Raw genomic sequence first — 27,819 nt, forward strand, 5'->3', positions numbered from 1 at the left:
TGCATACCACCTAAACAAAATTGAAAAACTTGTAAAATGTAGTACCACCACTACCTTTTACAATGGTCATTTTTCAATTTCTCAGTAGAAATATTAAAAAAATATATTTTGCCATTTGCACAACCTATTGGCTATTTGTATTAAATATGCACACATAAAAAATTAGATTAAAAATTTGTTACCATTTTAATTATCAAAATTTAAGTTATAGTACTTTAATTCTAAATTTAGTGCAAAATTTGGGCCTGTGATCACTTTCTTTAAGTCTGGTCTTAGTTTTAACCATAAATTATAACCCACTTTTAATTTGGTCTGTATATAGTTTTAAAATATAACTTGGAAGAAAAATCTTTTTCACACAAATATGTTATGCAAAAAAGACAACAAAAATGTGTTAGCTTCATTTGAAATGCCTTTAAATTCTTTTTCAGCCAAAAGTTCACAAGTGTATTATTTTTTAAATCTTCCGTTAGAGTTCAATCACAGGAAATTTCTATCAGTTGTTCTTTTTCTTCATGAGATAAAATTTCAGATACATTTGAACAAAATGGATTTCTAATCCAATACTCTTTTTCATGATCCTTGAGTAAACACATGTTGAAATTATTTATCACTCAAAAACAATGATTTTTTAATGTTGAATGCTGATTCTTCTTTTATATTCAAATTTATGTTTGGCTAGAAAACTTTTTTAAAGTAGTAAAAAGTTTTAAATATTATTATCTCTAATTCTTTGGTTATTAGCTCAAATTTATTTTATCATTGCATTTATTTTTTTTTCTAATGATAAACAAATTAATACTTTGTCCTTGTAATCCTAAATTTAATTCATTTAACATTCCAAAAATAGCAGCTAAATATGTTAAACACCCAATCATAATTCACTAAATAAAAAATTTTGCAATTCAAATTTTGAATCAAAGAGGAAAATTTGAATTTCTGGTCGAAGTTCAAAAAATCAATTTAAAACATTGCCTCTGTATAACCACCTTACTTCAGAATGTAACAAATGCATTTCATATTCACTTCTCCTGATAAAAATTGTAAGTATCCTTGAATTTAAAGTTTTTAATTAAATAAATAAATTTCACACTCTGATTCAAAATGATTTTCGGGTATTCGGGGAATGTTTTGGTTACTAAAACTTCATGTTGAATGGAGCAGTGAGTAAATTTAGTTTCAGCTGCTGCTTTTCTTATCTGAGAAATAACACAAGAATGTTTTTATGTTTTTCTGTTAAAGCTCGAACTCTGTCACTGCATACAGCAATACACTTATTCTAAGGAATATCATTCTCAGATGTAAAATTGTCAATTATTTTGAAAACTTCATTTGTAGTTACTCTATTGTGAAGAGATTCACAAAATAAATACTGTTTGGCAGTTTATCTTCTTCAAAAGTTATGTAAACTAATAATTGAACAAAGTTCGTTATATCATTGCTTCCATCCAATTGTAATGCAAAATACTGACTGTGTTATATTTTTTGAAAAAGTTTTTTTTTTTTTTTTTTTTTTTTTTTTTTTTTTTTTATGGAACTTGCCATTTTATGAATTTGTCAACTTACTGTATCATTTGATAATGGAATATTATCAAGTTCATTAGCAGCTTTTTGGTTGAATAGTGTTAAAACGATATCTTTAGTGACTGGTAGTATAAGATTTTCTTCAATAGTGTGAGCCTGCCCAGTTTGGGAAATTCTTAGGCTTACCAGGTAACTAACTAGCTTCTAAAGCTTTTTCACTTGAAGTAACAAAACCTTTTATTACTTGATTACTATTTTTTAACTCTGATAATTTCCTTTTAAAATATTCTTCAGTTTTATCCTTTAAATTGCCATGCTTAGCATCAAGGTGTTTTTTAAGGAACGATGGTTTCATATTTTAATTGGATAATAAATAGTTCACCTCAAACAACACATTAAGGTTGAGGATCCATATCACCTGTATTCCAAGTAAACCCAAACGATAGATAACTTTCATTATATTTTCTATGAACAATTTTTCTTTTCTTTTCAGTATTCTTAGTGCTAGAAGATTGTCCTGGATCCATCATCTGTGAATCACCACTTTTCCACTTAGTCAATCTTAGCCATTTTTTTATTTTGAAAAATCTACGTTTGTTTTATTATTTTTCACAAATATTTAAATGCTCAATGCATTTATGAGTTCTTCAAAAACAAACGATGATATTCTCAAATTGCGTAGAAAGGTAAGGCATACAAAGCAACAAGAAGACAAAATACCTGCTGTTAAAGACAGGAAATTGACATAAAAAATTAGTCTAATTGAAAACAGAGCAATACGAGCCCAAAAATGGTGACGATATTAAGTGTAGACATACTAATAAATTGATCAACCCTAAAACAATTAATGAGGTACTGTTGTATATGTATGTAAGTACATATACAACTAAAACATACATGGGAGAATGTTATAATACCTTTTGTTTCTCATTATCTGAAGAATGATTTGATGAGGTGCAATAAAGCAAGACAGATTTTCTAAATTCCAATTAATATTTATTGAAACTTGCAAAAACACAAAACAAAATAAATTATAATGCATGCTGTGAACTCTGTGCTTGACATCCGCATTACAGCGCTTTTACATCTCAAATATTTGCTGGAAAATTCAGGATACATATGCAAATGTGCATATAATTGCTTATTGCTATATCCAAAAGCAAGTTGACCACGGTGAGGTAGAGATTTTGTCTATTGCATTTTAGTTCAGATACCACTTAGACTACTAGAGAGTTATTAGACTTTCTGGAGCATGAAATGCAAAAAAATAATTTTTTGTTCTAGTTGGGATTTGAATCATGTATCTTCCTTCTATTATCATCTAGCAAAATGCATTAACCACTTATACCAAAGTGTGCATACAGGAGAATGTTATAATTCCTTACTAGTTCAAAATACAGGAACTGTGTCATAAAGAAACATTTATAGAGCTAATGTTTAATACCAGAAATACGAAAGGATAAGAATTATTCACAAAAGCGGGGTGGTAAAAATCCACCATCTGCAGATTGCTGTATGCAGAATGTACTAAATTGAGAATTTTCAATGTATCAGCTTATGTTTGGCTGCAAATTGAAAAAGAAGGTAATGGCTTACGTGTCCATATGGTATTAGATATTGACGTTTTCTCTGTGTATCATGTTTGTTGTTCAAGCTGGTATAAACTTCAGCTTTGATAAGTATGTTCTCTTCCTTGGCACTACAGAGTATAAATGGAGAGAAAAATGTTATGCATCAGAAATTTTACAATAAATTTCCTTCTGTTCATATAAACATATATTTTCTTTTACTGATGTAGGGAATCTATACATTCGTGGTCAGTCTAAAATGTGAGGGATAATGAGCTCCATATATATATGTCTTCTACTCTAATTTTTGCAATTTATGACTAAAATGTTCTTTTTCATCAGATCATAGACAAAGATTATATCATCATATTATTTCAAATAAATTGCATCATAAAGACATAAATAGCAGAAGTATTGGAGTCAGAATAACTGATTTTCTGATTCATAGTCAAGATTTGAATGATTATTAGGAACTGTATTACTGGTGGATGTACCCAAAGAGTTAATTCATATCAAGATTGCTAGCTTTGAATACAATCGTACATTTTGAGGAAAGGAAAGGAAATTGTTTCAGTTACTCATGTTACCTGCATTTCACCGGGTTGTTTGCTCGCATTGAAGAAATTATTACAAGTAGTGTTTGTGCTTGCTTAAAGATATTAGTGCAAAATCTGCTGCAGAATACTTAAGATTTTAAGATTATAATTTCAAATTGCCTAGCAAATGGGGTCAACTTTATAAATATTTCTCCCACCGTCTTAGCATGCTTTCGTAGTGCTTTCTAGAGGTCCGTGGTTCGAGTCCCGGCAAGGGCATTGCTCATTTTTCATCCCACCTTCAAGAAACCTAATGTCTCTAAAGTGGCACCCAAACTAAAAAAGGTGATGGATGATGATTCTCCACCACTAGGATTTGGTGACTGGGTCCCCTAATCACCAGTCTTCCTTTAAAAAGGGGAGTATATAAGGTATTTCTCCCGCCTTCATAGTGTAGTGGTCAGCACGCTCAATGCATATTCGAGAGGTCCATGGTTCGAGTCCCGGCGAGGGCATTGCTCATTTTTCATGTCTCATGCTTCCAAATAACCTAATGTCTCTATAATGGCGCCGGAACTAAAAGGGGTGGTGGATAATGATTCTCCACCACCAGGATTTGGGGACTGGGTCCTCCTAATCCCCTGTTGCCCTTTAAAAGGGGGAGTATATAAGCTCCTGCCTTCTTAGCATGCCTTCGTGGTGTAGTGGTCAGCATGCTCTCAGCAAGGGCATTGCTCATTTTTCGTGTCTCCCAGCATCAAAAAATCCTAATGTCTCTACAACTTGCATACTAAACAACATCGTCAGTGCTGCCTCTTTATTAATCAAGAGTGCTATAAAAATTTCATTCATTTCAGAAGACTCAGGCTAATGACATGCTTTAATCATTCTTTAATCTGTGAGCATCACCTGTTATTGTCATTTGGAAAAAGAACTGTATTTTTAATCATGCTGCACATGAGGTTGGATTGTCTCCCTGAAGTATACATTTCCTCCAGTGAACCCTTATTAAAGTTTCTCATTATTTCATTGTATTTATTCCTTGTTTGCTGTGTTCTTTCATCATTGCAAAACTGTTTGGCTGCATCCTGCTTTAAATTAATATGAATACTTGTGTGTTTGCTGTATTTATTTTTCTTTGTTAGAAATTTGTATGTAACTGTTGTATATTTATATATGTAATTGTGTGTGTTTATACATGTAATGTGTTTTCACATTCTAACACATTATTATGTGTTAGAATGTGAAATATTGTGCATGTAACCATTTACAGCTTGTAAATTGGCAACTTCTGAAATCTTCTCGAACCTTTGATTTGGAATCTCACCGATGAATGAATTAGAAAACATAGTAAATTTCTAGAATTCCATTTTACCAAACCAAAAAATAAAACAGAGACTTGATCGCATTTGGGGTGCAAGTTATTGAAGCAAGTAGCACTTCTGATCTTTAATGAAAGACTATGTGTACATTTTAGTGTTCTTGCTATTCTAGATCCTTTATTTTGCAATGGAATTTTAGTTTGACAAAGCTGTTTCAGTGGTGTCTTATGTACTACTCCTGTCATCTTTTATTTTCCTCGTCTGACTATATTTAGTGGACTTTATTTGGAATTAAGGTTAGGTTTCCCTGCTGACAGAATATTTATTTAAGAAATTAAGTACAAATTGCCTGTGACAAGATGCATGTTCTGTTTGCAAATTTAGAGGTTTGTGTCATTTGATAATTTTAAATGTAACTGTTAATGAGCCCGGTTGCATATATGGTATATTATAATCAACATAAAATTCTTAGATGATTAAGTAACTTGCACAGAAATCAGCAGCAGCCTTAATTTCACTGATGAGGTTTTAATATACTGTGCAGTGCAGTGAGACTTCAGCAGATTAAACAAATGCAGTTTTTTGTTAATAAATTATTGAAATTTGAGTGTCCATGTAATTCAAGAAAGCTTGTGTTTTAAAATACTTCCAAATTCATGTTAAATGTTTAAAAAAAAAAGTACTTTTTGAGAAGATTGGCTTTATTTTTTATTTTTTAAAATAAATATGAAATACATATTAAATAGTTGTGTTAGGAAAAGAAAGTTATAAACATTTCATCATTTTTGTTCTTACACAGAAATATCAAAACAACAAAAATTTGCAAAGATATAGTACAAATGCTTTAGAAATTGTTCTTCTCATTAGTGATATATCTGGCATATTACATCAGTGAAATAATTTTTTACCGCATCAGAAATTAAGTTTACCCTGGATAACTTCTGAACAATTATATGTTTTCTAAAATTTGTTAAGAAACCTTTTCATAAAAAACAGGCTAATGTTCTAATTTCCTGTGTATTCTCAAACTCATTCTGTGCCACTGTTGGTTAAAACTTATAATCATATTTAAAAGAACATTTTGTACAAAACATTGTTATTATTATATAAAAGGGGAAAATCTTTCTTGATCATCACTAAAATTTTGATCAAGTCAGTGTCTAACTTTCGTTACTGCATAAAATTGTCAATTAATTTTGTCTTTAACTGAGATGACTAAAAAATTAGCGAATTTTTTTTGAGATGAAATTGATGAATTGTGCATGTGTGTATATATATCCAATGTTGATCAAGAAGATTTAGGGAATTCATTAATTTATTAATTTTATTTCATTAATTTATTTAAATATTTGTTTTTATTTTGTATGTGTTTATTATTTTATTCTGTTTTAAATAAAAATTCTATGCATTTGTATATTTTTAATGCAAAATGGTTATTTATAATTTAGATAACCTTTTTTCATTTTCAAATGGCTGCAATTGGAGATGCTGAAATCTATCGGTCCTGTGATAAAATTTAATTGAAAGAAAAGTGTTGTAAAGCTAATGGCATTTTACAAAATTTAGTTACTTGATTGGAGAAAATTTGGATTGGAAGTTGTAGCACTGAATTTTTATGATTAGACCAGTTTTCATGGTTTTCCTAGTGAATGAGATAAATGCAGGCCAGTTTCCATTAAAAAGTTTTCCATGAAAATATGCCATCCTTGTTTGGATTTATATGCCTATAAATCTAGTATGCTTTGTCATATTAAATAATCTAACCTATTCCAGTTTTCAGTGAGTGTGATCATGTTAATCTAGCGTTTTTGGAAACCAAATCTATGGTATATGTTTCTGGGTTAATAAAGGTTTGGGGCAGTATCTTTGGTACTGCTAATATTATATTTTGCTCTTTCCCTAAGGTATATTTATTATTATTGAACTGAAATAAATACTGAATTCTCTTTCTATCTGTTGCTTTATTTAACAATGTTGTAAAATCATCTTTTTATTATTTTCATTCTATTTTTATGTTTAATGTTTTGAGAAATGAATGTGCATGACAGGGACAAGATTTTCTCTTTTGTTTAAAGAGTAATCCATAAAAGTGTGAATGTCTTTTTCATATGCATAATATGCAATTAAGTACACATGAAATAATTCGACAGTGGTAAAAATGGACATGAGCATATTTTTTTACACACTTCAGATTTTATTTAAGTATGATGTCACTTTCTGGTTTTTCTGACAATTTTACTCGTATTTGCTCTTAGAACCAACATAATCAATTGCAAAAAGATGTCTGTTGAATTTTTTTCTGTGAGAAGCATGTAAATGCTTTTGTGCTTTATATACATTTAGTAGGAATGTCTTAACAGCTGCTCTGCTAGAAAAAAAAGCAATCTTAGCTTTCTATAGATCTTGAATAAGTTGCATTGATTTTGAGAGCAATCAGACACAGATAGGTCTCCCTTGCCTTTGGGAGCAAAAAAAGCTGCTTTTGCCTAGTTTTAAATATAATTATTTTTATTTGTGCTTTCTTTTTTGTTAATCAATTATATATTATTTCAGTTTTAAAGAGTTTTGTTTCATTAAAAATTCTTTTTTTTTTTTTTTTTTTTTTTTTTTAAATTTGTGTATCTTATATAATTTTTATATTTATTTTTTATTTATGTTTATTCTTAATTTTATTTTATTAGAAAAAGATCATCTTAATCATCGTTTTGATTGTTGTGCTTGCAATTATTGGATTAGTTATAGGACTCACTGTGAAGTAGAAAGGGAAAACAGAAAGAAATGAATTGAAAACAGTGCTCTGTAAAATTGCATGTGGCATTATAGATACATAATTATCTGTATGATTATTCATAGGTGATCTTGAAAAGTTGGATTTTTCTTATCTGAATACCTACATTTAGCAAATTAATTTGTGATGTGAGTTTCCAAGCATAGACTAAAAAAAACCAGTTTTTGTGTAAATCAAGTCACTTACTAATTTTACAGTTTTAAAAAAATAATTGGGTAGTGTGTTAACAATATCTAGAAATGCAATTTCTTATTTGAATTTTGTTATTAATTATTTTTGTTTAAAAGCTATGCGTCTGATTTTTAAAACAACGAAATACAGTGAACCTTCTCATGGTGGCCACTTCTCTTAACCAACCATCTTTTAAAATGACTGGTGTTTCTGAGAACATAAATTATAATCTTAGTGATAATTGCAATACGATTTAAATCAGCTTTCTTAACCCATCCAAGATTATTAATTGCGTAAATATTAATGTAATCACCAAGATATCTGATTTTGCTGTTAAACTATTATATTTTACGTTCTAAACAGGTCAAAGTATAACCTTTTCAATCCTTTCTAGTGGTTTTTATTTAAGTTGTTTTTATTAAAAACTGTGGTTAATCATTTTTGAATCATAACTTCATTTTTTTTTTTCAGCATTGTCTAATTTATCATATAGGCTTGATTCTGTATTTATGCTGCATTATTTTTAAATGAACCATCCTATTCCTAAACTATTTATAATTCATAAGTTATAATATTTCATATGTTGTAAGGACTAATCAAAGATTAAGATATTTCAGGATTTAGGATGCAAACTTTAGGATTTAGCAAAACAAAAAGTTAAAATATTAAATTTAGAAAGAAGATTAAAACTGAAGACATTATTTGTAGTTTCTGTCCCCCCCCCAAAAAAAAAACTAGTAGAAAAATTTGGTAGATGAGTGATTTATTTCTTGATCATATGAAGTTTAAACTATTTTGGAAAAGGTGGTTATTAATGAGAGAAAATTAAGTAGGCAGACTTTGTTGCATAAATATTTTAACAAGAGTATTTTTTAAATTACTTAACAAAATGCATTATGTTAAGAAATAATCAGATAATTTATTTACTTGTGAAGCTCAAACTGTTTGAGAAGAGGAAATGATTAGCTAAAAAGGGAAAATCAAATAGACAGAATTTTGTATGAATGTTTTAACAAGCAGTGAGTGTATTTGAAATTGCTAAATGAAATTTATAATCTAATAAAAAATATGTAATATAATAAAGTGTTTTCCCGACACTTGCTATGTATTAGTTACTTTAATTAATTTATAATCTTATTAATATAACAAAATTAATTAACCAATGTGCCACACACACTACTTATTAATATTTTCTTACTACACATTACTTATTAATATTACTATTTTTCTTAGTTTTTAATTATAGGTGGTTATTTTAAAGAAGGTTCATTGTATGTTGTTTTTATAATTTTCTAATAATCTTTATTAGTTCAAATTTTACTTGATAATATTTTTATTTTTGATGCTTGAAATATATTAAAAATTTAATTTAATGTTTGCTAGTGCATATTTTTAGGAAAAAATTTTAATTCTGTGTAGGTTTGTAAAGCATTTTTTCTGTTTTAATTGATTTATTTTCTTTATTTGTATTTTATGATAATTTGTTAAACTTTTCTCTATATTTTAAAAACATATTAGGACCAAAGACCAAAATCTGCCAACATAAGTTGGCTAAAACCCGAATTTTTTAGTAATTTACTAACCTAAATATGAATATTTTATGCAGCACATTAAAAATAATTTAACAATAATACCACCTCTTAATGCTTACCAAACACTTTGGATTTTAACCAATAGACAATTAAGAGAAAAGTATATATATATATATACTTATTTCTTTATAGGGAATTGGAGAAAACTAACTGTGAAACCATTTCAATTTGTTGTTTTTTAATAACTGTCTTCTAATTATAGATGAAAACAAATACAACTGTGTAAACATGAAAAAAACTGTTTTGTACTCCTTTTAGCAATGAGTAAATGCTCAGTATAGTTTAATATAATAAAAATTCTAGCAAATGACATTCTCTTATAAAGTGATATGTAATAAAAGGTTGCATCCTTCTAGTTACAAAATTCTGAAAATTTGTTAATATAGTTCATTTACATGACATTCGTTCAATGAATTGTTTAAAATATGCAGATTTAGATTTCTAAATTTTAATATTTTATACACTTGATAAAATGTTGATGTAAAATCTTCCATCAGATTCATGAAGTATAGTGAAATATTTATTGTATATTTTGCACTTTGGCTGTGTTTTAGGCTTCACTGTAATGAGTATAATTAGGATATTTATTCAATCTTGAATCTGAATTTGAACAATTTTTTCACTGTATTTCATATGAAGTTCTTATTTCTGTATGTATTAGTTATAATCTTGTTTTTTCAATAGCTTAAACCCCATATGAAATTTAGTTTATTATTTGGATTCCTTAACACTTGAGGTTATTCACTTTTTTTATTTAATATGATCTTTATTTTTTATCTCTTGTTGTATTTATTTAATTATGTGCAGAATTCTTTATTAACTTTTATTCAAGTTTTAATTCATATTTCTAACAATGCTAAGAGTTTTAATGTAACAAAATTATATTCACATGAAAAGTATTGAAATTTAAAAAATAAAGCCTTATTTTCTATATATCTATGTTTAATATTAAATTATTTTATTTATATTGATTTTCATTTATTTAAATATAAAAGGGACTGTAATTTATTTATATAGATTCTGAAATGTATGTATTTAAAAAATAATTATAGTTCATTTGCTTAATAATTCATAAAAAATTATTAAGGATTTGAACTAATATGGTATGTGTGCAGCTTATGTATCTTATGTAAAGCTGTAATTTGTGCACCAGGGTTCTATTTTTTTTAACTATTTAAAATTGTTTAACATAACTTTTTAACATATTTGATTAACAAATCAGTTCTATTCAAAGATTGTATAGTTAGTGTTTTCAAATGTTTTAGAACTGCAATTTAGATGACAGATGTTTTAAGACTTCAGTTTGTTTCATTTTCATTATTTGAACTGATGATCTGAATTTAAATCAATATAAAAAGTATAAGTCATATCAGAAAGCTTCTTTTGTTGAATACTTACTTGTGATTACAGTTTTTCATTTTTAGATATTTTAATTTTTAAATCAAAAAGTACTTTGCTGTGATTGTGAAAAGCATAATTATATTTTATTTCAAATTGTCACTAATAGATGGCACTATAACATTAATATCATGAAAATTTGCAATTTTAAATCCTTGAAAACATCATGGGTAGCTAAAAGCTCATTGTGTCTTTTAATTTTCTCATTCTCTTATTATAAGATGATACTAAAAGCCTAAAATGCACTTTTAAAAAATGGTCTGCTTCTACATGAGTCTCTAGGTGCAAACTACACTCTGATATGTCAGTTTGCTGATTGTATATATGATTTTTTTAATGTATTCACTTTTAAGAGATACCTTATAGTTCTCATAAGAAACTGTAAATGTTGTAAATAATCAGTGAAAGTACACGTTTTACTATCTGAATTAGTTTACATAAAATTAATAATAGTTTTAAACTTGTATTTAAAAAATATTGGATTTATAGTCAGTATTTACCAGTCACTTATATTTAAAGGATATTGGATTATGTGTAAAATTCTGTTGTAAAATATATTTTTCAACATTTTGATATTAACAATTATTATGTATGTTGTAATAATTTTACATTTTCAGTTTGTTAGAGCTCTTGAGTGGTTTTGAGTGAATATTCAGCAGCATATGTGGCAATAAGTCTATTATATTTTTATATTATTTTATGTCACTGCCTTTGAAGAGAATATCTAGTTGTATATATAATATTTGATAGCTGTATATAAAATGGAAATAATGAATATTTCCATATATCTTTGCTCTTATGGTTTACACAATACTTAAAATTCCTGCTTCTGCCAAAAGATGTATAAATTTCTTCTTGGTATTTTAACTTACATTAATTCTGTGTGTTATAAATGATACATTTGCTTATTTTTTAAACTATCTTAACTATTTTTAATTATTTTCATAATTCACACACATTCAACTCCATTAACAGATGGTTCTTAAATCTGCAGATTCTCAGAGGAAGAATAATGCACTTCCATTTAGAAGGCATCCTCTGATCACTGACTAAAATCTTAATCTTATCTGCTGATGAAAGATTTGACTGTATTTGTATTTTGTTTTGTATAAAGTAAGACTTAAATATTATATCTAGTAGATTAACTAACTTTTCTCCACAAATAAAAAATACTTTCTGATTAACTCCTCCCCCCTCATTTCAGTATTCAGTAGAACTGCTGTTGGCTATTTTCAAGAACACATATGAGAAAAGCCAAATTGCATAAAGCATGTGGGTCCCTATACATAGGGATTTACATGCTTTTTATTTGAACATTATTACTGCATAGTATCAACTGGCCATAAAAATGTAAACATTTAGATTTTTGCTTTTTCTCATAAAATTTGTTGTTTCTTATAAAATGCTTTATTTTATTATTATTTATAATAGCACTTATGAGCTTAAATATATCTAAATGTTTTCTGCCATTTCACAAAATCACCAGATTTTTTTTATGGGAGCTGCAGATAATCAGAAAATATCAAAATTAATTTTGAATAAAATTCAAATTTTTCATAGTTTATTTTCCCTTTCAAATTAAACTTTGCATTATGTAATATTATATCACATTTTATTGCCTTTTGTTTTAAAGAAAGTTAATCAGTGTTTATGTAGATCTTAAAAGTCTAAAATTTTCTGTTGTATTAACCTCCAAATTTATGAATGTCCTTTTTTCTGAAAACTTATCAATACGTTTAATGCTTTGAAATAATTCATTCCTATCATTTCTTCAAACTTTACAGGATAAATTTCAGATTTTAATTTTATACTGAGTTTGAGATATATGTTTAAAAGCTGTGAGATTTTAGAGAGGTGTTACTCATATATAACTCATATATTCCTGGGAGGTCGTACATGAGTTTGTTTTATTTTTCTAGAACAATGTGATTTTCAATTACAAAATTAATTTTATTTCTATTTAGATATTTCAGCTAACTAGCTATTAAATAATTATCAGAAATTTCTTTTTAATCTTTCTGTTTCTATGTGTAGATTTTTCAAAATTTTATTTCGTCTTTATGAGTGATATTATTGTAAGCAAATTAATACTTTATTTATTACTAATAAATTTTTCTGTATGCCTATTTATAATTATTTCATAAAATAATAAATTTATATTGTTATAAAAACTAATCTGTTATTTTCAATTTGCTATACCAGTACAAATTTAATATAGGGTGGACAAACGATATGAAGTGGTTGCAAACATAAATAACTTGCTGAGATGTTGAGTTTAATTTTGTAGTTGCATTTCTCTTCAAATTAGTAGTTTATATCATGCATGGAGATATTTATGAATTAAGAATCAAAGATTTATTTAATATTTGTGAGTTAAGTACATTAATATTTGTGATCACCCTTTTTAACCAAATGCAGATGGACTTGTCACAGTGCATTCATTATCCATTATTGTTCTCGAAGTATATCTGGGATTAACCGCAGTATTTCATCTCAAATATACCCTTTAGATTCTAAATAGTTTAAAATTTATGCATTGCCTTCTATTTAAGAAAATGATCAGAGGCTGTTAAATTAGGTGATCGAAAAAGCCACTTGAAGTTGGAATTGCAGGGAATGTACAAACTATTTCTTTTCTTTTTTGGACGCTAAATGATGATGATACAGTAGTAGCTACAATTCAGTTTGAAAAACACATGTATCTTCTTCCTTACAGAAATATGTAGCTTACATTTATTTACCTTATTGACTGGCAGATGCTACCTGATTTAATGGATTTCCGAGGAGAGTAGGAATGTAGTTGCTATCTGCAAAAAAATTTTTAAACGAAGGAACTTATCTTGCTTCTAGAGAATGAATAATTTCATTCGCACCTCAAATTTGAATGTGTGTATAATAGTTAATTTTTATTTTCATAAAATTGTTACTTTATTCATGATTTCTTTTATTTTTTAATTATTTTCTCTACAAGATTTTAAAAATAATCTGTAAATTTAATTTTATTTAAATAAAATTTTCAATTCAGAATTGTTTTTATTACTTCAATTTGCTTATCATACCTTATTTTTTATTTACTGTTTCAGTATATTTACACGTAAGATTGTGTCAGTTATAAAATTTCAAATTTTTATTTATATTGGCCAATAGATAAAATAATAAACTATATCTTTTTAAGAACTAAAAATTTACTAACTCCTTTGGTCTTATGTAAGAGAAAATATGGTTTAAAATATCAACATAAATTTCAGTTTATAGCTAAGTTATCTAATTTAAAAAAACCAGAAATCAGAAACCTGTGATCATAATTACTAAATCAAAAATATAGTGAGCATACTTGGAAATATATTTTGATATTGTGATGTTTCTCTTTCTCCCTTCAGTGTGTACTTAATGTTCTTCTATACATGTGCCATTAACCCTTTTTGATGAGAAAGGAGTTCTGTTTAATATAATTATATATGAGTAGCATGTCACATATACATTGTGGCCATTTACAACTTGTCAATTTTTATGTGTGTTAAGGTGCTGTTCCTAATAAAATATCTGTGATGAAAATAGTCTGTTAATCAGAATGTATTAAAATTCACTCAAGGATTTGTTTTCTATTAAATTTGCATTACTATTTTTTGTCCAAATGAATGCTTAAATGCAGATTTAAACTTTTGAATATTTTTATTTTAAATAAATATGTATGAAAATTATTTTGTATAAAAGTCTCTTGAAAATAAAGCTATCTTTATATGGATGAAAAAAGAATATTACTTGTAAAAATTGTATTGTCATGTTTTGTCTTTTTCTTCATAATTTGAAATATATTTGTAAGAAATTCTTCTACGATTTTTTTATCCCTATAATTTTTAAAAAAGAAATAGGTTATTAAGAAATTGCTTCCCTTTGTATTTTCAGTAAAATAAATTTAATGCTATGAAAAAGCACATCAAAGAAACTGATTTTTGAAAGAAATAAAAATTAGCAATAAGAATTGGCATTTCACTTATTTTATTCCAATTCTTGCTACTAATTTTTTCTTTTTTTTTTTTAAGCTATTAAATAGTATATACTCATACACTGAACAGAGTAATAGTTTACATGTTTCTCACCAATTTAACTGTGAAACCTTTAATGTAGCTCACTCTAATGCATGATCTGTATCAGCAAAGATGAATACATAGAACATTTTTGAAATGTATAAAAAACTTCAAAAAGTTTTTTATGCAATTATGAAAGAGCATGACATTTCATAATTTTGGTTATTCATAATTATGGAATGAATATAAATAATATATTATGAATGAATAACTTTGGAATTCATTCATTTTTGAAATGTGAACCGAATAACTTTAGGACAAATTTCATTGCTCATGCAGGGTATAATTTGAATATTTGAAATGTTTCTTTTCCCAGATGAAATTCATATTGTCCATCTTAAACTGTAATTTCTATACTATTTTGTCAAATGTTCCTGCAATGTATAGTGCTTTTGCATCAGAATCAAAACTGAGATGGGAGTTTTCTTTACTCTGCAAGAAAAGTTTAACGTCCCATAACTAAGTCTTATTTGTATGATGTCATCAGAGCTCATAGAAATTTACTCTGAATGGAAAATGGTGACTCATAGAAGTTAGGGCCTTACTCGCACATTTACAATTTAGCTTTCTGATGTTTGATTTTTGAGTCAGATTTGAGGTTGCCCATGCATGTTTGGAAGTTTGTTGCTACATTACATTTCATGAATGTTTAAGTTTTTGATGATGTTTAATTTTACTATGCTGTCATATATATAAAGAATTTCTTTGTTTAACTCTATTTTATATTCAGAAAGAGATTTACGATTAATCAGGTAAACTAATCCTCCCATTGAAGCACCTTGGATTGTCAAGAATTATTAAATATGATTGCTTTTTATGATTTGATTCCATTTCTTTTATTTTATTTGTTCTAGAGAACTTAATTCAAGTGAATGCTTGTGTTCTAGCTTAAATAAAGTACTCCCACATCACAGCAACTTACATACTCATTCTTTTTCAAATTTTTGAAATATTTATTCTGTTTGATAGCTTTTGAACTGTGTAACTTAAATTTTCAGCAAAAGCTTCTTTTGTATAGGTCCTTATTTAAAGTCATCCATATTTCGAGACTGAAATTTCCATGCACCTCGAATCACTGTCAAACTATGTCATTAGAAACAGCACTTTTTTCATATACGTATAGCAAAAAACTTACAAGCAATCCGACTGGCATTTTTTTACCTTTTTTAAAATAAGAGTATAATATGATGAAAATAAACTCTAGGTTCTCCATTCTTAGTTCTGTATTTAAACATGGGATGACCCCAAATTTTTTTAATTTATATTTGGTTTTGTCGATATTACAGTTTTTTTTAAATAGAAAGTTTGTATCTTTGGAAGAAAAATGTAATCTATTTAAAATTTATATTTAGTTTTCTTGACATTACAGTTTTTCTGAAATAGAAAGTTTGTAGAATGAAATCTTTGGAATAAATGCAAGAAAAAAACATTCCCAATTGTTTTGCTAGTGTTGCTTGTAGATAGTGCTTGTCACTGAACTGTTTTAACTTTGAAAGATGCTTTCATAACATCTTTTTTCAGTTATGTTTTACATGCAACTTTCAGAAGATATTTAACTTCATTAATTTCAGAATTCTTTCTATGAAAAAATATAGCTTTGTTAATATCCATGACCTAATATCACTCTGTTAAAAAGATGTCGAAAAGTCATTTCAGGTCAATAACTGAATTTGTCTGAGAGAGGGCATTAGTGTACACTCTGTTAAAGAAATGTCTAAAGTGATGTCATCTGAGACAGTGTAGTATTGCAAACGGAATTTAAGCACTTCAGCCTTTCCCTATGATGTTGCATTTTGAGCAAAGAAGCTTGGGTTATCTTTGCTTGAACCTGCTTTTAAGCAAAGAAGATACCCAAGCTTTTTTGCTTAAAAGTAGGTTTTACTCAAAATACATCCATCTTATTTGCTAGATTTCTCGCTCCCTGATCCCACTATACTCTCATATCAAGGCAGTTTTGTAGGGACAATATTCTCTATTCAGGCTACCCAAAAAGATACAGAGACCAGTTTATAACAAATGAAAAAGAATAAATCATCCAGTGCTTTAAGCAATGTTGAGAGCACTGGAGTAAGTGTGTCTGATAGACATCATTTCAAAGGTCACCGAGCATTTTTTACCCCCATTTCAAGTAGAATTGTTCCACAAACATTTTGGGTAAACATCTGGAACCTAGGAATATTCAGAATTTAAATCCAGATATTTAGTTTATATGTGTTTACTAATGTTTCCAGAAGAGTATTAAAAGCTGTGTGAGTATTGGCAATCATCAAACTTTGGAATATTTGCCAGCTCTTCGCTGGTTCCAAAGATCATGGTTCAGTCAGTCTTCCTGTTTTTACGTGTTATATACTATGGTTGACACTAACTGATACTGCGTTGCTTATACGTGTAACTGATCGCTATAGTGCTATCCTTGTATTATGCAATTAAGATGTTTTAACTGGAAATAAAATGTTTTTGTAATTATGGGCGAAATGGTTTTTAAGTTTTGCCATAATTTTTGTTTCGTATGACCAGAGATAGTAGCTTCAGTGACTTGTGGAATTAAGTGCAGTTGAGTTTTGTCGTAAAACAATAGTTTATTGAGACTGAATAGAATCTTCTTATGTTTAAAATTGTTGAGAATCGAGCATTTAATTAATATTATGTGCAGTTTCAGTGGCATCATTGTTTTATTATGTTTTATGCATCTGGCATCACTGTTATTTTTGTCATTCTAAAATTTGTCATGCAAAACAGTAAGACGTACCCAAGTTCTTTCTATTTTTTTTTTTTTTTTATTAATAAAGTCCAAAATTCAATTAGCCATCACTCTGCATGTTAATTTCATAACAGGTTATAGGTTTTAGCGACGTTTGACTGCGCAAATAGATTAACGATGGCTATGTTGACGTATCTGAATCACGGATTTTTTTTTTTTTTTTTTTTTTACTTTCGTTTTCGATTTCACCACTTCCACCTGAACAGTGTATAAGTAGACGCTATAATGTACAGATAGCCTTTTATTTTTGCTGCATATTTCCGAGTTAATAACGACGTAATATGGAAGCTAAAAATTTTGTTCAGTGTACCAAATTGGAAGGTTTATCCAACTGGACTGATTGGAAATGTGAAATAAATTCTTTATTTATGCTCAACGATTGTGCGGGCATCTTCGATAATTCCCTTATTGAGCTCCGGCAGAAAGCGCAAATGAAAAAACGATACGCGAGTACAACGAAGCCGCGAATGCGAAAGCTGCTGTGATCATTCGCACAAATGTATTACCGAATGTGTTTAATTTGATCCGTATGCATGGTAATTCTGCACTAGCGATATGGAATGAGTTATTAAGTAATGAAGAAGTCAATTGAGAAGGTGTCAAGCGTGAAATTGGGACACTCTTCTGCAACAGTTTTTCACTTTTCGGATCGAGGAAGACGAAAGTGTAATGCAATCACTGGCACGTGTACGTACACTGTGGGTGGATCTTCAACGTGAGCAAGAGTTTAGCGGCGAAGCAGTGGCGTAGCGAGCATAACTGGCGCCCGGGTCAAAATACCTTTTTGGCGCCCGCCCCTCTCTCCCGAAAAAAAAAAAAAAAACAGTGATATGATGAAAATCCATAGAGGTAGGAAAGGGAGGAGGGTCCAACCCGCGCTAAAAGTGAAACACTGCTTTGGAGTTTGGGTCACCAGATGGGGTGTTCTTTGTTTACATTCAGAAGCTCGCTTGACAAGATTCTGATAGTATTTCGACACACGACAGTTCCATAGAAATCGAAAAAGGGACACTTTCGCATGAAAGAAACATTCATAGTGTGATGGATAATAGCAATTTGTGTAGTTTAGTGACATTTACGCAAAAATCACATCTTGGTTATTTTTCGATAACTAACAACAGCGATTTTGATTATGAATTTGTTTTATAAAATTATAAGCTGTTGCACTACAAAAATATAGATTTTAAGAAAAATGTTATGCTTAAAGAATGAAAAATACCTTACGGTACATTTAAAATTGTATACGTCTTTCGATACCCTTGATAGAGTATTCGCTAGTTTTATTTTATTTTCCAAACGTCAAAATGTTTTAAATAAAACAAATTTTTTTCACATCCATATATTATTGTAACATGTACCTTTTAAAATTTTTTAGAGGAGAGGCTTTACGGCTGCTCATTTTAAACCCATCGTTTTAATTTCATATATCTGAAAAATAATCACTTTGGGCTTACACGTTTTATAAATATAAAATTATGCATGTTAAAATGTTTGTAATTAGGCACATAGGTCAAATTAAGTTTTTATTAAATAGAGTAACGCATGCAAGGGCTATCTGCCTAAAGAGAGAGATGCCATCGTGGAGGAATTTTGAAGAAAAACTGACCTTTGAGTGGGTATTAAAAATAATACTTATAATTTTCATTCAAATTATATTCGTATATATTTTTTATGTAAAACTTTCGGGTGTGTGCTAAATTAGTGTAAATTACTTTACACGAAAAATATAGTGAATGCACAGAAATTAAAGATTTGCACATGCCGGAAATGAAAAATAGGAAATATGTATGGGTATTTATGCATGTGCTTGCAAAAAGCATGTACCTGCCTTTGGCAAAATACTTAAATATTCATTAAATTATTTATAAATGTATTTGAAATGAAGAATTTATTCACTTATAAACAACTGTGAAAGTACTGTGAAGAAATCTAATTATTAAATGTATCTAATTTATAATGATTATAAATGTTATCTAAATATATAATAACCTTAATATTGAATTGTAAACATAAATTGAAATCATGTTGACAAATACGGTATAAAGCTATTTAAGCAAGAATTGTTCGTATTGGAGAGCAATCTGTTATAAGGTATTGTAAAGCAAATGCTATGAGATGCGCACTTAAGAACGTAATAAAGAGTTTTGGAATATGTATTGTTGAAATGAAGGGTAAAAAAAAAAAAATCTGATAAGTATAATTAAAAGAATTATTCCCCTTACATTTTATAATAACTCAGTTACAAGTTTTAAATAATACTTATAAAAAAAAAAAAAAATCTGAAATTTTTCAGATTTTAAATTACGTCCAAAGGGGCGTTTTTTTAACGTTTTGAGTGTTACCTTTATTTATTAAATATCATGTTCTTTGCACTTAAACCATAAAATTCAGTTCAAGAGCAATATCGCAAAATAATGTTAAATTAAGCATATCTTTAGAATTTCCGATATACACAGTCTCGCGAGCTGGAGATAAAAGTTTTTTTTTTTTTTTTTCTATATAACGTTGCCATTTCTCGCTTTTAAAGCATTGAGTTTGTAAATCAAAAATTCGTTAAAGTTTTACAAAATATAAAATCTATAATAAAACAAATTCCAAATTTGGGATTTCAGATGCCCATATTCGCAGTAGGATTTCGTCATTCAAAATTCGATGGCTCTATGTACCATTGTTTTATCACAATGCGAGAAATAGACAATCATTTATGCAGATTTTTCATTATTTAATTTCTTCAAATATAATGCAGGACTCTAACATTTTGTGGCAACAGTTTGAAAAGTGAACCGACGTTTATGAGTCCGACGCAAAATGCCAAAACGAAAGCAATAGTCCTTCGGGACTGAAATCCCTTTGGACTAAAAAAAGAAAAACTTATTTTATTCCCTTTCAGAAATGTTCAGAGAAAGTCAAGACCTATTTAATTATTAGGAATTAGCGAACTAATAATTCTCTAATTTAAAATTAACCGAATATAGCATTAGTTATAAATTGACTTACATTTTTCGATTTAAAAGATGCCTCAGAAGACAAAAAATCATGTCATATTTAAGAAAGTATTTTAGGAAAAGCTCTATAAATAGAAAAGAAATAATGCATAATTTTAATATTAATAATACAATAAACTTTGATCTTAATTTTTGTACCTTAACCGAATAAAATCGAATTACCTTAATTTTTTTCTAATGTAATTAACGAAAACTTGTGAAAATATTTCATTCAAATTAAACTATTCTGAGAAAACTGTCCTGTGAAAAGTATAGCATTTAATTCCGTTCAGAATGAAATGTTGTTTAAAAATATGTTGTTTTCACATACTTAGGACTCTGAAGTGTTGTAGAAAAAGAAAATATATACATTTATATGTATATTTACGACGTAATTACAAAATATTTACATCCGAACGCGTCAAATCCCATAGAACTCAATGGTAAATGACCCAATGTTTTGGTCACCACGTAGGGATCGCCGGTGCTTCAGAGCAGGGTACGGGAGAAACTTGTTTAGGGCGACTCCATCTTACTTCCTACCTCCATGTGAAAATCTTGTTTGGAGACCATTTGGCGCCCCTCTGCGAGCGGCGCCCAGGGCATCATACACCCCCTTGCCACGCCCTCGCTACGCCACTGCGGCGAAGGAAAGTTGCCGCAGAACTTGCTAGCACCGCGAATCTTATATATTCTTCCTGATGACGAATATATAGAGTTCAAGTCACAGTGGAACTGAATGCCAAAGACGGGAAAGTCACCTGAAAAACTGATCGAACAGATCAACATGCGGCTGCAAAGACGAAATTAAGAGCTTAGAAACGAAAGTACGATAACATTTGTGGTAAATGCTAATTATAGCTCAAAATATAGTGGAAAGAAATGGAAGAAGGGTGGTAAGAAACTTTAGATGACTAGCCAATCCCAACCCTTGATAACAAATAATGCCAAAACGATGAGCAGACTTAGTAAGACAAGTGATGGTGTGAAAGGTTTCAATAGCATCTGTTTTCGTTGTAATAAACCCGGGCACATTGGTAAATTTTGCCCAGTTTTCCCTGACAAGCCAACCACGACGAATGGCAAAACTGAGACCTTCTTTGCAAATACTCAATACAGTGCGTTTGCTTGTCAAGAAGATGATTGTGGCCGAAATGTATGGCTTAAAGACGATGGAGCTACAGCACACATTACAAATTCAGCCGAGTATTTCAAGACGTACCGTCACTTTGACAAACAAGGTGAAATCATAGTCGGTAACAAACACAATACCAGCATATGGCTGTGGGGACATTGACATGTGTGCGGTGGTTGTAAACGTAAAAAAATCTATTGAGTTGACTGATGTACTGTACGCACCAGAAATTGGCAAAAATTTGTTATCAGCCTCAAAGGCAATGAAGCGAGGAATCTCGAACTTTGGTGATTCAGACGATATGATTTGTCGTTTCTTTCGCAAGGAGATCGCAGATAATATACTTTTAGAAGTCCGATGTTCATCAAATGAACTCTTTGAAGTACGTGCAAAACCAGTCAAGCCACAAGGGGGTTCGGCTGCTGCAGCCTACTTGGTTGACAACGAAATGACGGCTACTTATCCTGAGACGGCAATGAAGACGACGACAAAATTGCCATTATCAGTTTGGCATTGACGACTTGGGCATCAAGGAATACAGTAATGTGAAACAGTACTTGCGCCAAAATCGTATAGATTTTATCGACGATGGACTGCTTTGTGAGCCATATACGTATGGTAAACAAAGTCGACGAACATTTAAACCAAAACGATTCAAAACACAAAAGTCTGGTGATAATACATGCAGACTTACTCGAATCGCCAGTCTTATTAAGAGGTGGAAAGAAGTACATGTTAGTGATTAAAGACGATTACTCTAAGTTTCGACATGTAGAATTTCTGAGACATAAAGATGAGACTGCGGATAAAATCAAGCAGTTTCTTGTTCGGACCAACAAAGATGGTATAAATGTAAACGAACTGGTCACAGACGGTGGTCGTGAGTTTGATAATGATAAATTGGTGAAACTGACTGATTATACAGACATCAAGCTGCGAATCACTATGCCATATACACCAGAACAAAACGGATTAGTTGAAAGGGAGAATCGTACAATAATGAATGCAGTTCGCACTATGATCAAGGATTCAGGCCTACCACAGTTCCTATGGGCAGAAGCAACATCTACAGCTGTCTACGTTCTCAATCGAACTGGACCAAGTAAGACTACAGGAAAATCTCCGTTTGAGGAATGGTTTGGACGCAAGCCGGCAACCAACAGAATTCGAGTTTTGGGATCAGCTGCATTTGTATATGTACCAAATGTCAACAGAGTTAAATTAGATGACGAGGCTATAAAGGGCTATTTGGTTGGTTATTGTGATGACGATAGGTGAAGCTAAGTGGACGCAGTCCGACCCACCTATCCGTCCGAAGGACGGACTTTATGGTCAAGATGACGATAGGTATCCCATTTTCATACTATCAAGGAATAATACAATAAAAAAGTGCCAATATAGTGTTCAATGAACAGCAAATCGGCCCTACTTCCCAACTTTCAAAATTAGCATCTAACACCGGTCTATCAAGCGGTATGAAGTTTATTTTGGAAGATGCACACGATGATACAGACACACAGGGGGCTGGTGATCTGTGCACTGATGATGAACCAACACAGATGACTGCGCGTACATTGCGAGACCGTTCAACTATCCAACGGCCTGTCAGATTTAATGACTACGACGTGTATAACAGCATTCTGAAGTTGGAAGAGCCTAAAACATATGACGAAGCAACGAAGTCTCCTGAATACGCCGACTGGAAACGAGCCATGGACAAAGAAATGGCTTCGCATGAAATGGCCAAACATGGAACATAGCAACTTGTTAAGCCACCTAACGGACGTAAAATCCTCGACAATCGCTGGGTTTACAGAGTGAAGACAAATGCCGATTGCTCAATCTAGAGATTCAAGGCCCGTTTAGTAGCAAATGGGTACACCCAGACGGTGAATATCGCTACGAAGACACATTTAGCCCGGTGTGTCGCTATGACACTATTCGAGCTCTAATTGCAACGGCAGCAAGAATCTCAATTTATATCAAATTGACGTGGAGACGGCATTCCTTCACGGTGACCTAACTGAGGAGATCTACATGTATCAGCCCGAAGGCTATAACGACGGAAGTATGAGTGTATGCAAGATGCTTCGACCTTTATACGGCTTAAAACAAGCTGGACGATGTTGGAATGCCAAGTTTACTGATGTGCTGAAGAAACGTGGTATGATATTAAATCCGACAACTGCCTGTTCATACGAAATGATTATAGACATAAGATGCTGATGGCGATTTATGTTGATGATGGCATTGTCGCTGTTCAGGACAAAGCAGCATTCTTCATATTTATGGACGAGCTCAAGCAACATTTTAACATTCGAGTAACGACGTTAAATTGTTTCCTTGCTTTATAAGTTGAACGTTTGAAAGACGGCTCACTCTTCCTGCACCAAGAAGCATTTACAAGAAAGATATTAGAGCGATATGGAGATGCTAAGACATCACACATCCCAGTAAAGAATTCGATTCTCAAAGTCGAGCCTCATCTTTGTCTCAGAAATTCTACATGTCGAAACTTAGAGTAATTGTCCTTAATCACTAACATGTACTTCTTTCCACCTCTTAATAAGACTGGTGTTTCGAATAAGTCTGCATGTATTATCTCACCAGACATTTGTGTTTTTGATTATGGTCAACCGAATGACGACGGCATGATCAAGATCAAGGAGGCAAAGCCTCTCAGCAGTGAAATTCCATACCGATCAGTAGTTGGCAGTTTGCTGTACTTGGCGATGTCGACCCGACCGGATATTGCTTACCCAGTGAGTTTGATGTCTCGAAAGCTGAACAATGCTACAGAGATTAATTGGGAAATCGTACAGACAACATTAAGGTACCTTCGCAGTACCATAGAACCCGACATTGTGTACAATAATGAAGATGATAGAAGTTTGATGTTGTTTAGTGATGCAGATAACAACAGCTGTGCAGAAACACGCAAGTCTCGAACAGGTGCTATTTCTTTCTATGGTGGAGGTGCAATTACGTGGCGAAGCAAGCTACAGGAGGCCATATCCAATTCAATGACAGAGGTAGAGAAAATGGCAGCAGCTGATGCTACAAAAGACCTGATATGGTTGAAGAGCTTGTTCAGTGAGATAGCTAATAATGTTTCATTGCCTATCCTACAAATTGATGATCAGAGTACTATCAAGTAATCTTGATAGTACTCTGATCATTAATTCCTTAATAAATTATTAATTATTAATTCCTTAATAAATCCAATGTTCCACCCACGCACAAAGCACATTGACCAAAGGTACAAGTTAGTGCAAGATGAGTTCTCGAAGGGACGTTTTCAATTAGGCTATGTCAGAAATAATGAACAACGAGCAGACATTCTGACGAAGGCGCTTCCAGCACCTCAGTTTCATTTCCAGAAGAAGTTGATTGGTGTAAAAACAGTCAATAAGTAAAGGTTAATCGATATGAACAATGACTATTTTCATGCTCGAAGGAGGCTGTTGAGAATCGAGCATTTAATTAATATTATGTGCAGTTTCAGTGGCATCATTGTTTTATTGTTTTATTACTTTTTATGCATCTGGCATCACTGTTAATTTTGTCATTCTAAAATTTGTCATGTAAACAGTAAGACGTACGTAAGTTCTCTCTATTTTTTTAATTAATAACGTCCAAAATTCAATTAGCCATCATTCTGCATGTTAATTTCGTAACAAGAATAAGTGCTTGAAAACTTACGATGGAAGAAGATATGGAAGTTTTAAACCGGAGGTGAAGAGCTGAGAAGTTCAAAATTACCAGACTTTCAAATAACATTAATGATAAAAACATCAAAAGGGGGGCATAATAGTCATAAATGTGAAGCTTGGTGTTTTAGAATCAGCGAAGAATCAACTGGGTGATGTCAGGTTTTCAGTATTAAGTTTCGTCAGAAAAATGCCTGCCAGAAATAGAATGAAGTGGAAGAGGATTTAGAAAATTTGGAGACATATTTCACAGATAATTTTAATTTAAGTGCTGCAACTGATAGTAATGTAAAAATGAAATTGTATGGTTTTCCCCCTTCCGAAGTTTTCCGGAGGAATCGAAAAGTGGCATAGCTTTAAGATTCAGATTAATTCCTTAATAATCTACTTGATCACTCATATGCATTATTTTATTCGAAATCGGTATTAATTGGTAATACTAAGCAGATTCAAACTAGTGAAAATACTTTTAATTCAATTTTTAAAACATTAGAAAATCGTTATGAGCATAAGAGGCTACTTGGTAACGTTCATATTTTACATGTAAGAATTCTTAAATCTTTAAATTTATCTGATATTATTATAAATATTATGCTTCAAATATCGATACTGAGTCAAGAAACCACTGGTTGAAATAAAATTGAAATCGAAGTAAGTCTCCTTATAGACTCAAATCGTTAGTTTGTATTATTTATAAATCTGAATCGCATCTTGTTTATAAATATCATGAATTTTCAAAATGTACTGTGAAGCAACAATTTTAACTCATAAAAAAATTCCTTATGCCTGGAGCGTTTTTCGCCACTTCATAAAATAAATTAATATAAGTCAAAATATAGTTGCAAGTTTTGCAGAAAAGCGGATAATTCTTACTGCAATGCTTTTTGAAAGCGAAACAAAATAAACATGAAAGTCCTGAATCATCTAGTTATCTGCAGAAAGAAGAAGAGATTAATCCTGAAATTACTGCATCGGATAACCGAAACCACCAAAATACGTGTGGGGTGCTAATTGATTATGTAAAACTCAAAATTTGGGCGGCTGCTGTAATTAGGGAATGACGTTTTGGGAAATAGACAGCCTCTGCGTTTTTCTGTGATTCTGGAAGCATGTTTAATGCTTCCAGAAACTAGAGGAAATGTGAAAATGTTGCAATTAAGGTAAATAAAGTGGTGCCTGCAGATTTCGGAATTAAATGAAGTTCTTATTCCCGTTAAATCGAGGTATGATTTAACTAAGATTTAAAATTAATTTTTCAAATTTAATAATGATTTTCTTAAAGTTTCCGAATTTGTCATACTACCAATAACAAATATTACATCCGCAAGAAATATATACATTCATGTTCCATAAATTAAGGACAATTTAGAATCGCATGAAAATCGAACTCTAAAGTAAAAATTTCACCTGTAGAATTATCACACACATCTTCAAGAATAATATGCAAATTACAGGAAGTCATCAGATGACGCCGATATTACGTCACAATGACGAGAGTGTAAGAGGAGGAATGGTAGCAAAGAAGTAAAATTGCTCCCACCTGATGTGAATACTGTAGTTGCTAACGGATTTTTCTGGAACTTCACAAAATTTTTAAATAATGTAAATATTGTACATAGCTTACCCTTTCTCTTAGTTTGAACTTTCTTGTATTTTGCTTTCGCAATTCAAGAACTATGCAAGATCCTATCACATGACTTCTCCTCATCACGTGACAGTGCACACCAACTTGCAGGCTTCGCGGACCATTCAAATGAAATGCAACAGAACTGCTGCTTCTTACGTGACAATGGTCACGCCCTTAATGCCTACCTTCGACTCTACGCCCAGCCAGTCATTAGTTCGGAGCTTCCATCGTCATGTTTCATCGACATTACATCAGAGAACCGGGACACGTCGTGCTTTCTCGCATGATAATCGCTGCGTACAAGTGGAACAAGGAAGTAAAATTGTTCACAAGCGTTCTGTAAGCTGCTCAGTGTCACAACCGAATAGTTATAATACGGAGGACGCATGTGGATGATTTTGTAAGTGGTAGAATTATCGGCCGCTTGGAATCTGTTGCGTATTTAGATGGAAGTATCCGGAGGAACTTGGAATAGCCTAAAGTGAAATCTCTAGGCTTTCGCAACGATTCCGAAATGATGGAAATGTCAGTAGACGTTACAGTACAGGTCGCCCTCCCCGAGCTGCAACGCCGAATGATGAACGGTATTTTGCAGTAACTGCCAAAAGAAGCAGC

General features: G+C 30.8%; 1 protein-coding gene across 2 annotated transcripts in view; it reads left to right on the forward strand.

Moving 5' to 3' along the window:
• Positions 1-14,670, forward strand: part of LOC118190709 (syntaxin-1A-like) — a 68,361-nt gene extending 53,691 nt beyond the window's left edge. For both annotated transcript variants that reach the window (XR_015040216.1, XM_085812953.1), the window contains one exon: positions 7,632-14,670. Coding sequence is in view for 1 of the 2 variants with exons in the window: in XM_085812953.1 (XP_085669079.1) it covers positions 7,632-7,709 (78 nt within the window). In the remaining variant the exon portion in view is untranslated. The remainder of the gene's footprint in view (positions 1-7,631) is intronic.
• The last annotated feature ends 13,149 nt before the right edge of the window (positions 14,671-27,819 follow it).

This window comes from Stegodyphus dumicola, chromosome 3 (assembly GCF_044657685.1).
Source record: "Stegodyphus dumicola isolate Sdum_Otavi_A_Nest chromosome 3, ASM4465768v1".
In the NCBI taxonomy this organism is placed as follows: Eukaryota; Metazoa; Arthropoda; class Arachnida; order Araneae; family Eresidae; genus Stegodyphus; species Stegodyphus dumicola.